We start from the raw sequence: 12,567 nt of genomic DNA on the forward strand, positions 1-12,567 counted from the left end.
GAGTTAGGACAACGGTCCTGATGATTGAGGCATTGGCCGGAGTACGGTTGTAACAGTTCAGCAACCTGCTCTCTTACCCAACTTGCACTACAGGACTGGATATCGAGAATAAATTCTAACAGTATTGATTTTTTTTTTTTTTAGGAAAAAAGAATAACTCCTTGTTTTCATGATTACGCATGTATACAGCTCTACTCGGTACGGGATGGAATAATAATTGGTGACCGAACCTCAGTTTTTTTTTAAAAAAAATTGTAACACTTTTGAATGGCCAAATGGAGCAAAAGAATGCCACTGTTTGTAAGAACAAATGCACGAGATATGGAACTATAAGCATGAAAGGAAAACATTCTAATCAACACCAGCTGTAAAATGGGCATAATGTTTACAACAAAACCAAACACAGCTTTTACATGACTAAACACCTTATTGGAACGCAAAACCACAGATACAAGAGACCAAGACCTCCCACATAAACAATCAAATATTCAGGAATATAAGCGTGAACACAGCTTATTATCACATACATCAGCATACAGTTATCACCATGATGAACTTTGCATCGCTGTTCCTCATGTGAGCCTCGCAAACCTGCATCCCTAGTCATGGAACTATACAGAACCAAGGAACGAAAACAAAAGCATAGGACCTACAATTAACACAGCACCCCAACATGCCAAGCTAAAACCTCAAAAAGTTCCATGATACCCTAAGATGATGCTTTAATCGATTAAGCACTGAATACATACACAACCAAGAGTGCTTTGATTTGGCTCTCTGTCCCTGTCCTTTTGGTTCATTCCCATGCATGGACACTTCTTTCCGTTGGGGAACCAGGAACAAATGGAACAAAACCTCGCCCACCAAACACTGGGCGCATGAAAGCATCATCAAACTTACGCCAGTAACGATGAACTGAACGACTTGGTGCGGATAGAAGCATACGCAGGCTTGTCGGGCGTTGGATAATTAGCCCTGCTTCCACCTCAGATCCCTGCCCATTTCCAAGCAATGGAGAGATGAGACACTTAGGAGTTGCAGGCTCAGATGACATGCTGAGATCCCTGCAGAGTTGCCTTGTACTTGGAGGCAGCAGAAACCTAATCAGAGGCTTTGTCAACAACCCAAAAACCTGAGCAATGATAAAGAATTAGCACAGATGCTGTCATCCAATAAAAATTTAGCAAAATGCCCAACTTAACAATCTGGCTATCTACACATTTTTTCCTCCTCACAAGTCACAACATTAAAATAAACCAGCTTCAGATTTTCCAGATTTACATTTGTCACAGAAAAAAAAAAGGAAACAGCACACGAGATATCAATATATGTGGGATCCAAGCCAAGTAATCACTACTGCTGCAGATCAAACTTCATGGCTGAACAACCAACTCTACATCTCCATTAGTCGACACTTACATCCTACTTCTGAAATTTCCCAAAAAATTAATTTAAAAAAAGAGTACTCTTGCCCTACCTTTTTCTCCAGGTACCCACGTGTTCCCATTTCTATACATACACCTATCTTTAACAGGCATATCCCTCCTAGTTTAGTCCTTTATCTATAACAACCACATTCCCCCTTAGCATAGTCCCTGATCTCTCAAGGACAAAACAACAGACAGTCACCAACCAAAAGTGGACAAAAAAAAAACCCCTTAAACTTAATCAGATGGCAATCACAGCCATCCAAGCTTGCTGTTATGTGCATTGCATGTGTGTTCACTATGGGAGCCACATTGCATCAATTATAAACAATTAAAATAGGTATTTAAAAAAATTGTGATTAGGGTAGATGTCACACAAATATTACACATTTGGATGAGAATATGCCCAGACATAATGAACATAAACAATCACATTTACCCACGCACACACACACACACACACAAAAAAAAAAAAAAAACAGAGGGTTAAAAATAATGACCTAGAGGTCACAGTTGGAAACATGGAAATAAATAAGGCTATGTATATCTGACCCTCCTCAAACTCCACAATGATGGGAGCCTTGTGCACTAGGCGCCCCTTAAAAATAGAATATCGTTATAAAAGCAAATTTAATAGATAGCACTACCAAAACAATATGGGGCTGATTATCAGGATTGGCCTTTTTTTAAAGTGATCCATGAGTTCATGTGGCTCAAATTAGAAAATAGGTACAAAGTTTAAGGTAGTGTTTGGCAACCATTTTGATATTCCTCGAATAGGAATACCAATTTTCCAGAATACCTATTCACCATCCCTATTCCAATTTTGTGTTTGGTTGGAAATTTGTGGCGCCCACCGAAATTATACATTGTTATTCCCTAAACTAGAATAAGATGAAATTATTTCTCATCATTTCCCTAGAATAAGCTATTCCATGGTGAAACATGGAATAGATAAAACCAGGTGGAAGGGAATAAGGTGCAATTAATGCACCTTTGACCGGATTTATAAAACCCGCAGGCCCCATTGCCATTTCATAGTATGTTTGAGAGAATAAGATGGAATAAGCCCTTATTCCACCTTATTCCCAGCAACCAAACGCTACCTAAGAGAATTATCAGAAACAATTGTTGCATGACATTAGCAGAGAGTTGAATACTACTTCGTACCATTATTCGACATCCTATTGTTTTGATAATAAGCCATGCTCTAAGTAAAGCAAGTGATAAAGCATGCAAATGGAGAGGCATAAGGTGTCTTACCACTGTGCTGAAGAGAACAACGGTGATAGTACTGGTGATCATGAAAGCGTGGCCGGGCACTTGGGTGTGGCCAGTCTGAGCAAACTGCACATGCATCATTACCACGTCTCATCAACAAAAAGTACTCTAATCAAATAGTACATCAGTTTCAGCATACAACTTGGTCAAACTTCTAGAATATTGGATAAAAGCATAGTAATCTGTTAGCATCCTTTCCAAGAATAGCACTTCCCTTTATGGAAGGATGTCCTACTTGCAGTCTTACAGTTTCAAAGAATTCTCAAATACAGATCCACTGGAAGTTTTCATATTTGGGGCAGGTCAAGCTTTCCTGTATGTAATTTATTTTAGATGGTCATAATTAATATGCACAAGCAATAGAAGCAATGAATGGAAATGATCATTTCCCCCTAAAATTTTAAGAAAATAAGAAAGAAATAAGCCTGAAATGAAGAATTGATGCATAATTTATGTGTATCCAGAATCTTGCTCTCCTATTCGACTTATTTCTTCCAATTAGATTCTTAATTTCCTAAAAAAAAAAAAAAAAGATAACCTTAATTCTTTTGCAGCAACCATGAAATGTAAAGATACTTGCTTCTCTTGTAAACCAACGACAGGAAAGGCTGAGTGGTACTCTCAAACAAATGGATGCAGCCCAGTTATACACAATATTATAGCATATTTACTGGAAAATTTTAGAACAGAAGTTCCAAGTATTAGACTCCACAAAAGGAGACACCGGAAATCAAAAAGGGGGGGAAACGAGAATGTCTTTTACAATACTAAAGAAACATTTGCTTTTGTAGATAAAAGACTGAATCTAACCTGATTGTATGCCAGTGCAATTGATACTGCTCCTCTCATTAGACCCGCCCACCAGACTATGACCTGTGGATTGAACTTTTCAGAAGTCAATGTTTTCACACTTGACTTGATATAACAATCAGAATCCCAAATACTCACTTGCTGCCTAAATGTGATTTTTTCATTCGGATGCTTCTTACTTAAATTGGAAAGAAAAGATAACGGGAACACAAAAGCAGCTCTTCCAATCAATACCATGCCTAACAGAATAGAGCTCACACCAATCGACTTCCGAGGGCTGCATAAAAGGATAGATAGGAGAAGGTACGAAGCAATCAAATTAGTAAACAAAGAACTTGTATGCCCAATGCATAATTCATTGTTTCAGTCAGTTTAACAGTAAATATAGACTCTGGTTTTCAATAAGATAGTCCAGTTCTAGCCCAGTGGCTTTCCTATTTTAATTGAAATATGTGACCGCATAGAAAGCGAGACTTAAGGGTGTTGCTTATGGTGCTTTTATCTTGAACTTTTCCTTCCATTCCATAGTTTCCAGCCACGATTCACCCATCTTACACCTTTACATAGCATGTTTATATAATATTATGGTAGGTCCATCATGTGTCTCAGTGAGGATCTAGATGTAAAACTATGCTTATTTATAACTCCTACAAGCTGGGGATTACCATTTCAAGTTTGAACGTCAGTATTTAGTTGAAAAAAAATATAACAACAGAAATTTTGTTTCTGTTTTTCGAATTCCAAATGCCCAAAAATTTGTCATCCTATTTGGCATTGGGCATCAACTGGACCCTTCATAGTTGAAAGCACTGTCCTGCTGTCTGATTTTAGCAGGCTAAATCATTGTCTGGAAAGGAAAGCTCAGGAATTGCAACATCTTTATGGATATCAGATTTGAGATTCTCCTGCCTCAAACAATTCTATAGCCATATCTAATAGCAATTCAGAAGGTAAGCCATGCCATTAGTAGTGCTTAGTGGTACTGATCACCTTTCCTAGTTTGTTGGCATTGTGATCTTTTAATGCAGTATGACGCCAGATGATATACTCATACAGATTCCTTAATAACTCCATATAAGAACACATTTTCAACATCCAATTGGTGCATGTCTCAGTTGCTATCTACTACAAATGACTTAAAATTCTCAATTGAGCTAAGTTCAGTCAAAAAGTTCAGTCATTTTTTATGACAGTAGAGTCCACACAACCCCCCCCCCCCCCCCCCCGTCCCCCACATTGACCTAAATTTGCATTTCTCTATATTTTCCATCAGTTAAAACTTAAATGTGTATAATTATCTACAGCTCACTGATCTTATCTCTTTAAAATGAACCACCATCTCCTATGCCTCATTTTTCTGGAAAATTTAGTCCTCCATAACTTTCCCCTAGGTTGGATGAAATGGTTCCTCGTTTATATTCTTGTTGATAGTAAATGAAAAGGACTGTGAAAGCACAAAATGATGTTAAAAGTGAGTTGCATGAAGCAAAATATTTCTGAGGGTTAAAGTATGGTTACCTTACGCTTGAGACAATTGGAAGCCTAAAAGCATGATTATATAATTCATATTAGACCACCTGTTCTGTGGGTGACTAAGGTTCTGTAATACTTATTTGCTCATCTAGGACTGAATTCTTTTTTCTCCACAACCAACAAGATCTTCTTTCATGACTACTGGTATAACGATCTAGAACCTTACCCAAAAAGACTAGTTGGAAGATATTATTTAGGTTCATTGGCCCTATATAAATACCTAAGATCTTTCTAGTAAATAATTATGTGGGACTAAATACATGCCCATACGGATCCTCACATACTCTCCCCATTTAAGCCCCGGTATTCTTGTCATGCTGAGGGTTCAAATCCACACATCCATTCATATACATCACGATCAGCCCGTGGCCAGCCCTAATGAATCTATGCTGCAGTATCTCCTAGTCTGCATAAACTATTAACTAGGTCGGCTCTGATATTATTTAACAACAACTTAGGACCTTACCTAAAAGACTAACCAGAAAGTATTATTTGAGTTCCTTGGCCCTGTATAAATATCCAAAATCTTTTCAGTGAATAACCGATATGAGACTAAATACATGCCCGTACGGATCCTCACAACTAGCTCTAGAAGTTCACTCCAACAAGAGCTTACAAGGAGTACATATGCAGAATCAAACTTTTAAAGAGACAAGCATTCAACAACCGGCAATTCTACTACAGAACAAATCCTGAAGTTCACTCACCGCAATAGCGGGGCACACCATCAGAGGTTGCATCCACAAAGTAAAACCATTTAACAAGTGGTGGACTATAACATCATATCCTTTTTCTGCATGCTGAGCAGGATTGTACATTCTAAGAATTAATTTGGTAATGATAAATGTAATGGCTGTTCACAAAGCATACAGAGCCAAAGATATATGGCAGAAAGGATATGGGCTTAAAAAGAAGCTAAAAAATGAGCTCAAGAAATTCTATTTGCTGAAGCTAATAAAAAAATAAAAATAAAAACCTTTTCCAATATAAGAAACTATAAAGGCAATATGAGCCAGCCTTATTAAAGTAGCATTTTGTATTATAATTTATAGGCATGAACCATGGCCAAATGACTGTCATTGCATACATGAATTGACATATTACTTGTACCATGCTGAGATTTCCCATCTATTCGCATCACATAAACAATTTTTGAGTAATTCAAGGGAAGTATACTGTTCTGTTCATAAAGATGTTTTCTAGTGTACAAACATTCAACCAGGAACATGATAAACATAATACCTGTCACTGACAAATTCCCACTTTTCAATGTCTAGTGCATCCATGCCAACATAAAGAAAGAGAAAAGTCTCAGCAATAAATGACAGTGTTGCAAAGGCATGCCTGTTACAGTGAGCAAGCGAAAGAGAAAATATTAATGTGATAGCATGTGAAAGTAAGAAAGGAAACAGGAAAAAATGAGAAGCGGCAGTTTATATAATAAGAGCAGCTAAGAAAATTGCGTACTTAGTGGTAACTCTAGAGCTTTCTGTCACATTATGCCAAGTATAATGTGACATTACTATCCCGCAGAAGAATACTGTTAGAATACCACTTAAATTTAACAACTGCAACACGAAACACATTCAGTGACATGTTCAACTTAGTAATTGAAATATCATGAGTCATAGAGACATGGGGAAGAAAAAGAGGGCTTTCAAAGTTGGTTATTGATTTAAAGCAGGAACTCACTTCTGCCAGCATATAGGAAAGGTAAGCCATGAGTATCATAAGCGCAACTTCACGATCAGTGGAATGTCTGGATTAAAAAGGGATATAAGCAATGAGATCTTTATAAGAAAACAAATTAAGTTGATTTTGGCTTTAAGAATTTCATATAATGGGGCTATATTGTAAAATAATTTCAATAACTACTAAAGCGTCACTGCAATTATTGAAAGTCTTCAAATTATGAAATGTATATAAAAAAAAAAAAAAGGAAAAAACTGCAACCCCAACCAAATTCCTTCAATACTGCAATGTTAATAATATAGGTAACCATAAGTCACTAACCATAACCACCCAGCCTTATCTCAATAATTTGAGGCTGGTTCCATGGTACCACAATGGAAAAGAAGACAGCAAGAGGTATTTAGGTTTCTTGTATCACCAACCTGCCAAAATACAACTTTTTGATGATATAAGCACTAAGTAATCCAGCCTGCAGAAGAAAGAGAGTAACTGTCAGCCAAAAATAGAGCTTTGGCTCATTTGGAAAAGGACATGGGAAAGCAGCAAGTTGGGGTGCATATTTTACTATGCACCACATTGCAGAAACATAAGAAACTTACAAATACTCCTAGGAAGGTGCTGGTGAAGAATAGATAAAAGAAGTTTGCAACAAACTTTAGAATGGTAACAGCATCAATATGTCCTAGGTCAAAGTTCTGGATTGCATTGAAAAGCACTATTGATGTGGCATCATTGACAACACCTTCCCCGAAAACCAGGCTATAAAGTAAAGGTGTCTCATCCTGACTAAGCACCTGTTTTTGAAGTACACAAATTCCAAATATGGTGAGCTATTATCTTAAGCTTGGCCTATAACACAAATTTGAGAAGTTAGAACCTGCAAGGTGCAAACAGAATCTGTTGCAGAAAAGATCGCCCCAATTGCTGTGAATATATAAATTGAGAGCTCAGAAAACAAGTGATAGCAAAAGAGAGCATAAGAATTGAGCTAACAATGTAGAAGCAAATAATGTGTGATAAGAGAGCTTACCAAGATAATCTCCGATTCCCAGATCACCTATATCCATTTTTTTAATTATTTCTATGGCACCTGGACAATAGATAATGGTCAAGAAAAAAATGCAGCGCATCATATAGAAAACATAGAGTACAATAGCAGGTGAGAATATGCTACCAAGACGAATTAGCAGTTTTTATGCCATTTCTAAGAGATTTTCCTAAGCTTTAAAAATCTTCCTTTTAGAAATTCTCAGCCCTACTTGAGATTCCAGAATTTCCAGAATCACAAAAGTTGAGTTTGCACTCTATGGATCACTTAAAATGCTGCTCTTATAAGAGGTTCCATATCATGATTCAGTATATCCTTTAAACTTTAAAGGCCACTACCTGCAAGCGGTGCTGCAAGAATTAATTTTTTATGACTCAAAAAAATATGGACCAACATTCAGCAATTGTCAGCATTAATTTTCTTCCAGTAAATTCATACTTCCTTACTTTTTTCTAATTAAATAAATTCAAGTTTTCATACTTGACTATACTCAGAGGAGATGTTTGCCAGCAGAAAGGCAGTTAGGAAAAAAATGGAAGATAGAAAATTGAACTTCAAAATTATTTCAAATTCAGATTCTTTGAAATATTCTGAATTGCCAAATTCCATGCCTATTTTAAGATTTAGAAGGTTGAAATTTTATACGCATTCTAATTTGTTTCTGCGCACACCAATCTTCTGGTAAAATTCTTGATCTCTTTCATTATTTGTCCTCCTTCTAGCTCAACACCATAAAATTTCCAGCAAGAAAACTAATTTCACTCGGTGTCAACTTAACAACTAGATGCTCAAAGAACGGTGTCTAATTTTCTTTGACTCAGAATGAAGCATGCATACATTCATAAAAACTATTTAATCAACTTAAAAGAATACAACCCCCATAACTTGAAGGAAATAATAAACTATCTATACACAGACAGCAATGTCAACAAAGCACAGTTTCTGATGATACAACACTTGCCAACTAATGATTTCATGGAATAACAGCTCATACAAGTGCATGTATGACACATTTCTTTTCTCTGGAACATTTACAATGTAATTAAATACAAACAGATTGAGAACTTACCAAGTGAAATAATAAAAAAGGAGATCAATGTTCCAGCTGCACCAAACAGCATAATTGTCATGAAGTTGCGGAAAAATTGTTTCTTTTTTACTTGAAACCTGATGCATAAGAAAACTGGCCAAATTTAAATGTGTACTTAAAATGACTACTCATGTCAACATACAAATGTTCAGTTTTTAACAAGATCTGCATAGCCAAGAATATCAAAAAAAACAGGTACAATAGAAGACAACTAAATTTATAAGAATAAAGCAGAAACCGCACTTAATAGATTTTCAGATATTTTGCTGACATGAAACTTTGGTGTGATGAAATGATATGCAAAGTTTACCCCCTGTACCAGGTTCCGGACGGATTATGGAAATTCTAATATCTCTGAATTGATGTTAGGCGACTCAACACTGCCACAATGTTGAAATCCAAGACTGCACATCTGGGAATTTTGTTATAAAACAAACTGCTAGCAATTTCATGCAGACATTAATATATTGGAGGAAAGGAAATACCATAGCCAATAGGCCTGCAGAATGTTAAATTTCTATGCTTACTTCCATAGCAAGCAATGGATTATATGTCATACTGTTAGTGATTGGTACTTGTTGGAGTTCTTCATAGTTACTTTGCCTAGCCTCTCGGTAAATATCTTCTGAGTACAAATTCAAAGCCAAAACAACTTAAGAAGCCTGAATTTGAGCGATCATCTAAATGAATCATCCTCTAGATTAAGTTTCTAGGATCTCTATCAGGTGACAAACTCAATGTTAGGGAACAATCTTCAAGTTGTTTCAGCGTACAAGTCCGATATGGCCACTTTAACCTGAGAATCTATTGTTTCTCATTTATTTCCATTTTTCTGCACGAAGCAGTTCCAAGAGCACTTTCTTCAACTGACCTTGCACAGGCAACTTCTAAAACATCCGATAAATTTAAGCTAACATAACCTAAAAGGTTTTATGGAAATTAGGAATCATAACCCAATAAACTCAAAGCAAATAATTTTAGAGCTTCATAAAAGAATTCATGAATGGCAACTCTTGTGGTAGGGCAAATGTCAGAAAATTGAGACAAACAAACATCTGCAGCTAAGCAAGAAAACCACCGAGAGGTTTGAAACAACCTTTCAGTTGAAGCATTAAATCAAAACTTGCAAGCACTTGCACACACAAGCACACGCACACATTGATACACATAGATATGGTTGATGCAGAGCAGTTGCAATTGGCATGAGTTGCACTTGTCCCTTTACTTGTATGATAATTTGCATTGACAGTGAACAGACCATCACTGACATCTTTGTTTGTTGAGCTATCACTCATAAATCTTTATTTTCTTCCATGTAATAATTGCATTCACATCCACCACTAAGATCCATTAGTTCTCCTGGAGCCATTGAACCTCCATTAAGCTCAAGACAGGAGAAGAGCTGCATCCACAGTCTGCATCTTTATGAGAAAAATTAGGAGGATCAAGGATTCTTCACTTTTTCTATAATCTCCAATAGAATTATCAATCAGTTAGTATAAAATCTGAGGCTACTCCCCTTCACACCATTCTCAGTCCCTCACTGCACAGATATCTCACCATCTGAAGTCATTAACAATTTAAGGCAGGGCTTAGAGTTGCAGTGCCTGCCATGGGTAATCAATCTTTTCCCTCAAGAATAACTCGAGGTTCGGATACAAAACCTTTCAATGCAGACAATACTAAAACTGGCTCCAAAAGTAAAACCCAAACTCACCAACTCAACTTGGGTACTTTTTGTGTCAAAAGGGAAGGCAGAAAAATAAACCAAATCTAAGCAGAAAAATAAGCCAGATCTAACACTATTATCCAGTCAAAATTAAATTTAACTCTAGATGTTAAAACAGCTCAGAAGCAAGAACAGAACTACAGATATCCAACAAAACTTACCCAGCATTGAAAATAATTGGCGGCAGCAAGTATATGAAGAATAGGTCTTCACTGAAGACTAAAAGATGCGAACTCCTTCCTTGGGTAGTGAGAAGAATAACCACTCCAGTGCACAAACCCTGACGTCGAACCGGCGCCCAATTAAACCCAGTTGTAGCAACAAAAACCAAAAAGAATACATCTTTAACCCAAAGAACTCACGATAAAAAGCGCAGTAATGGACTCGTTCATCCACCGATTCTCCTCCAGCAAGTGGCCGATCACAATACACGCACAGAGCAGCGCGACGAACAGATTGATCGACACCACCGAAATGCGATCAGACGCCGAGAAAACCCCCATTTTGATCAGCACCGACCCCAAATCCATCGCCATGGCCCTCCCAACACCTCAAAAAAATAATAACAAAATCTAAACTTTGCGCCAAATCACGATAAAGAGGGGATCCAATAACCTACGTCTCCGAGGAGTCCATTTCCCGCGACCTCCCCCTCGGCTCACGAATTCGACACTTGCGATCGAATAGTGGACGGATTTTTGCGGCAGAGACCTCCCTGAGTTCGGATTCGATTCAGGAATTCGATGGAACTGCAGAAAAGCTCGCGGGACTGGGAGCTCGGGGAGAGATTTTGATGGCACAAGCTCGAGATCTTTTGGGGTTCTTGTGGCGGTGAAATCGGACATGTAATATATAACACCCGTTCAAGCTTCCAATCAAGACCCGTCCCCCTCGAAGTAAAACAAAAATATATACATATGGATACACATCTGATTTGTATGATTTATTTATAATTTTATTTCATTTAATATATAATTAAAAAATAAAAAAAATCATTAATTTGATTTATTTTTATTTAATATTTTTTATTAATAAATTACAAATTTTAACTATTTTCTTTCCGTTCTTTCAATATCTCCTTTGTTGTGTCTTAATCTATTTAAAACAAGTATAGGTATAAATTTTTACATCCAACTAACGTATATATTTGTATCTATATTTATTAAATAAAAATAAAAGATGGATACGGTCCGTATCGAATCTCGCGAACGATTGAAGCAGGGGAATAATTGGTACTTCGAGAAGACTAGAACGCCCTGCAGGGTTCTTTGCTGTTCTAGGGGCGCGCACGTTTGTTTTTCGGCGGCGCGACTGAAAGCGGATGGTCAACGAAATCTTTTTACAACCCCATAGAAATTTCTATGGCGGAGTTAAATCTGCCGTCCGAACATAAAATCCGGCGCGAGAAGGATCTCGCGTAGAAATTTTTATGCTTGTGTTTGTTGGGGTTTGGTACTAGGATTAGAAAAATCTTTATTGGCGGCTTTCCAGGAGAGACCCGTGTCTTTGGCCGTCGGATCGAGAGAACGGGAGATCGGATCTGTTGGATGAGCTGGCATGGTGAGGGGGCCCACCTGGAGGTGTTCTGGTTTTATGGTGTGCTTCGTGACGTGGCCGTTTGATCTTTTGATCGGACGGTTAGGATGCATGAGGACAGAGCGATTGGAAATTAGGTTTATTTGACACGTGCTGCATCTTGGTTGGATGTTGTTGGTGTTTGGTATTTCATGGAGTGGTTTGCAACCGCACGACGTAACTTGAAGCTCTGAAGCCTCTGACTCACGTTTCCAACGGAAGTGCTTCCGCCCGACACACTGGAAACATAGATTTTTTTTTTTCCCTCCCCAGCATTTTATTAGAAAAAAGAAAAGAAAAGAAAAAGAAGATATTGTTCTCATCGCTTACGTTTGATAGCAATTTCTTCTCGTCATCTAATTTGCCATGGCAAGCCTTGTTA

At 37.4% G+C, this 12,567-nt stretch overlaps 1 protein-coding gene across 2 annotated transcripts; it reads right to left on the reverse strand.

Annotated features, from left to right (window-relative positions):
* Window positions 1-336: 336 nt before the first annotated feature.
* On the reverse strand, window positions 337-11,470 carry LOC105032103 (sodium/hydrogen exchanger 1). 2 transcript variants are annotated; one of them, XM_010906453.4, is made up of 14 exons: window positions 10,973-11,470; window positions 10,772-10,890; window positions 8,861-8,958; window positions 7,774-7,833; window positions 7,621-7,667; window positions 7,343-7,537; window positions 7,166-7,212; window positions 6,744-6,810; window positions 6,519-6,619; window positions 6,294-6,395; window positions 3,657-3,795; window positions 3,519-3,581; window positions 2,691-2,774; window positions 337-1,132 (listed from the first exon to the last, which is right to left on the reverse strand). In XM_010906453.4, exons 1-14 carry the CDS (start codon window positions 11,144-11,146, stop codon window positions 797-799), a joined length of 1,632 nt encoding a protein of 543 aa, XP_010904755.1. In that variant the 5' UTR covers window positions 11,147-11,470; the 3' UTR covers window positions 337-796. The 2 variants fall into 2 exon arrangements, with proteins under 2 accessions (XP_010904755.1, XP_029116733.1); XM_029260900.2 differs by lacking the exons at window positions 337-1,132; window positions 2,691-2,774 and adding an exon at window positions 2,846-3,021 and having other exon boundaries at window positions 10,973-11,397.
* Window positions 11,471-12,567: the final 1,097 nt, after the last annotated feature.

This window comes from Elaeis guineensis, chromosome 1 (genome assembly GCF_000442705.2).
Source record: "Elaeis guineensis isolate ETL-2024a chromosome 1, EG11, whole genome shotgun sequence".
Classification (NCBI taxonomy): domain Eukaryota; kingdom Viridiplantae; phylum Streptophyta; class Magnoliopsida; order Arecales; family Arecaceae; genus Elaeis; species Elaeis guineensis.

What these genes read in the sequence shown, in the direction of transcription:
- LOC105032103 (XM_010906453.4), bottom strand. Translation starts at nt 11,146, where the DNA reads ATGGCGATGGATTTGGGGTCGGTGCTGATCAAAATGGGGGTTTTCTCG. An exon ending in TTTCCTATATGCTGGCAGAA is followed by an intron (nt 6,620 to 6,743) that starts GTGAGTTCCTGC and finishes TTCGTGTTGCAG; the next exon opens with TTGTTAAATTTAAGTGGTAT. An exon ending in AGCTCTAGAGTTACCACTAA is followed by an intron (nt 6,396 to 6,518) that starts GTACGCAATTTT and finishes TCACTGTAACAG; the next exon opens with GCATGCCTTTGCAACACTGT.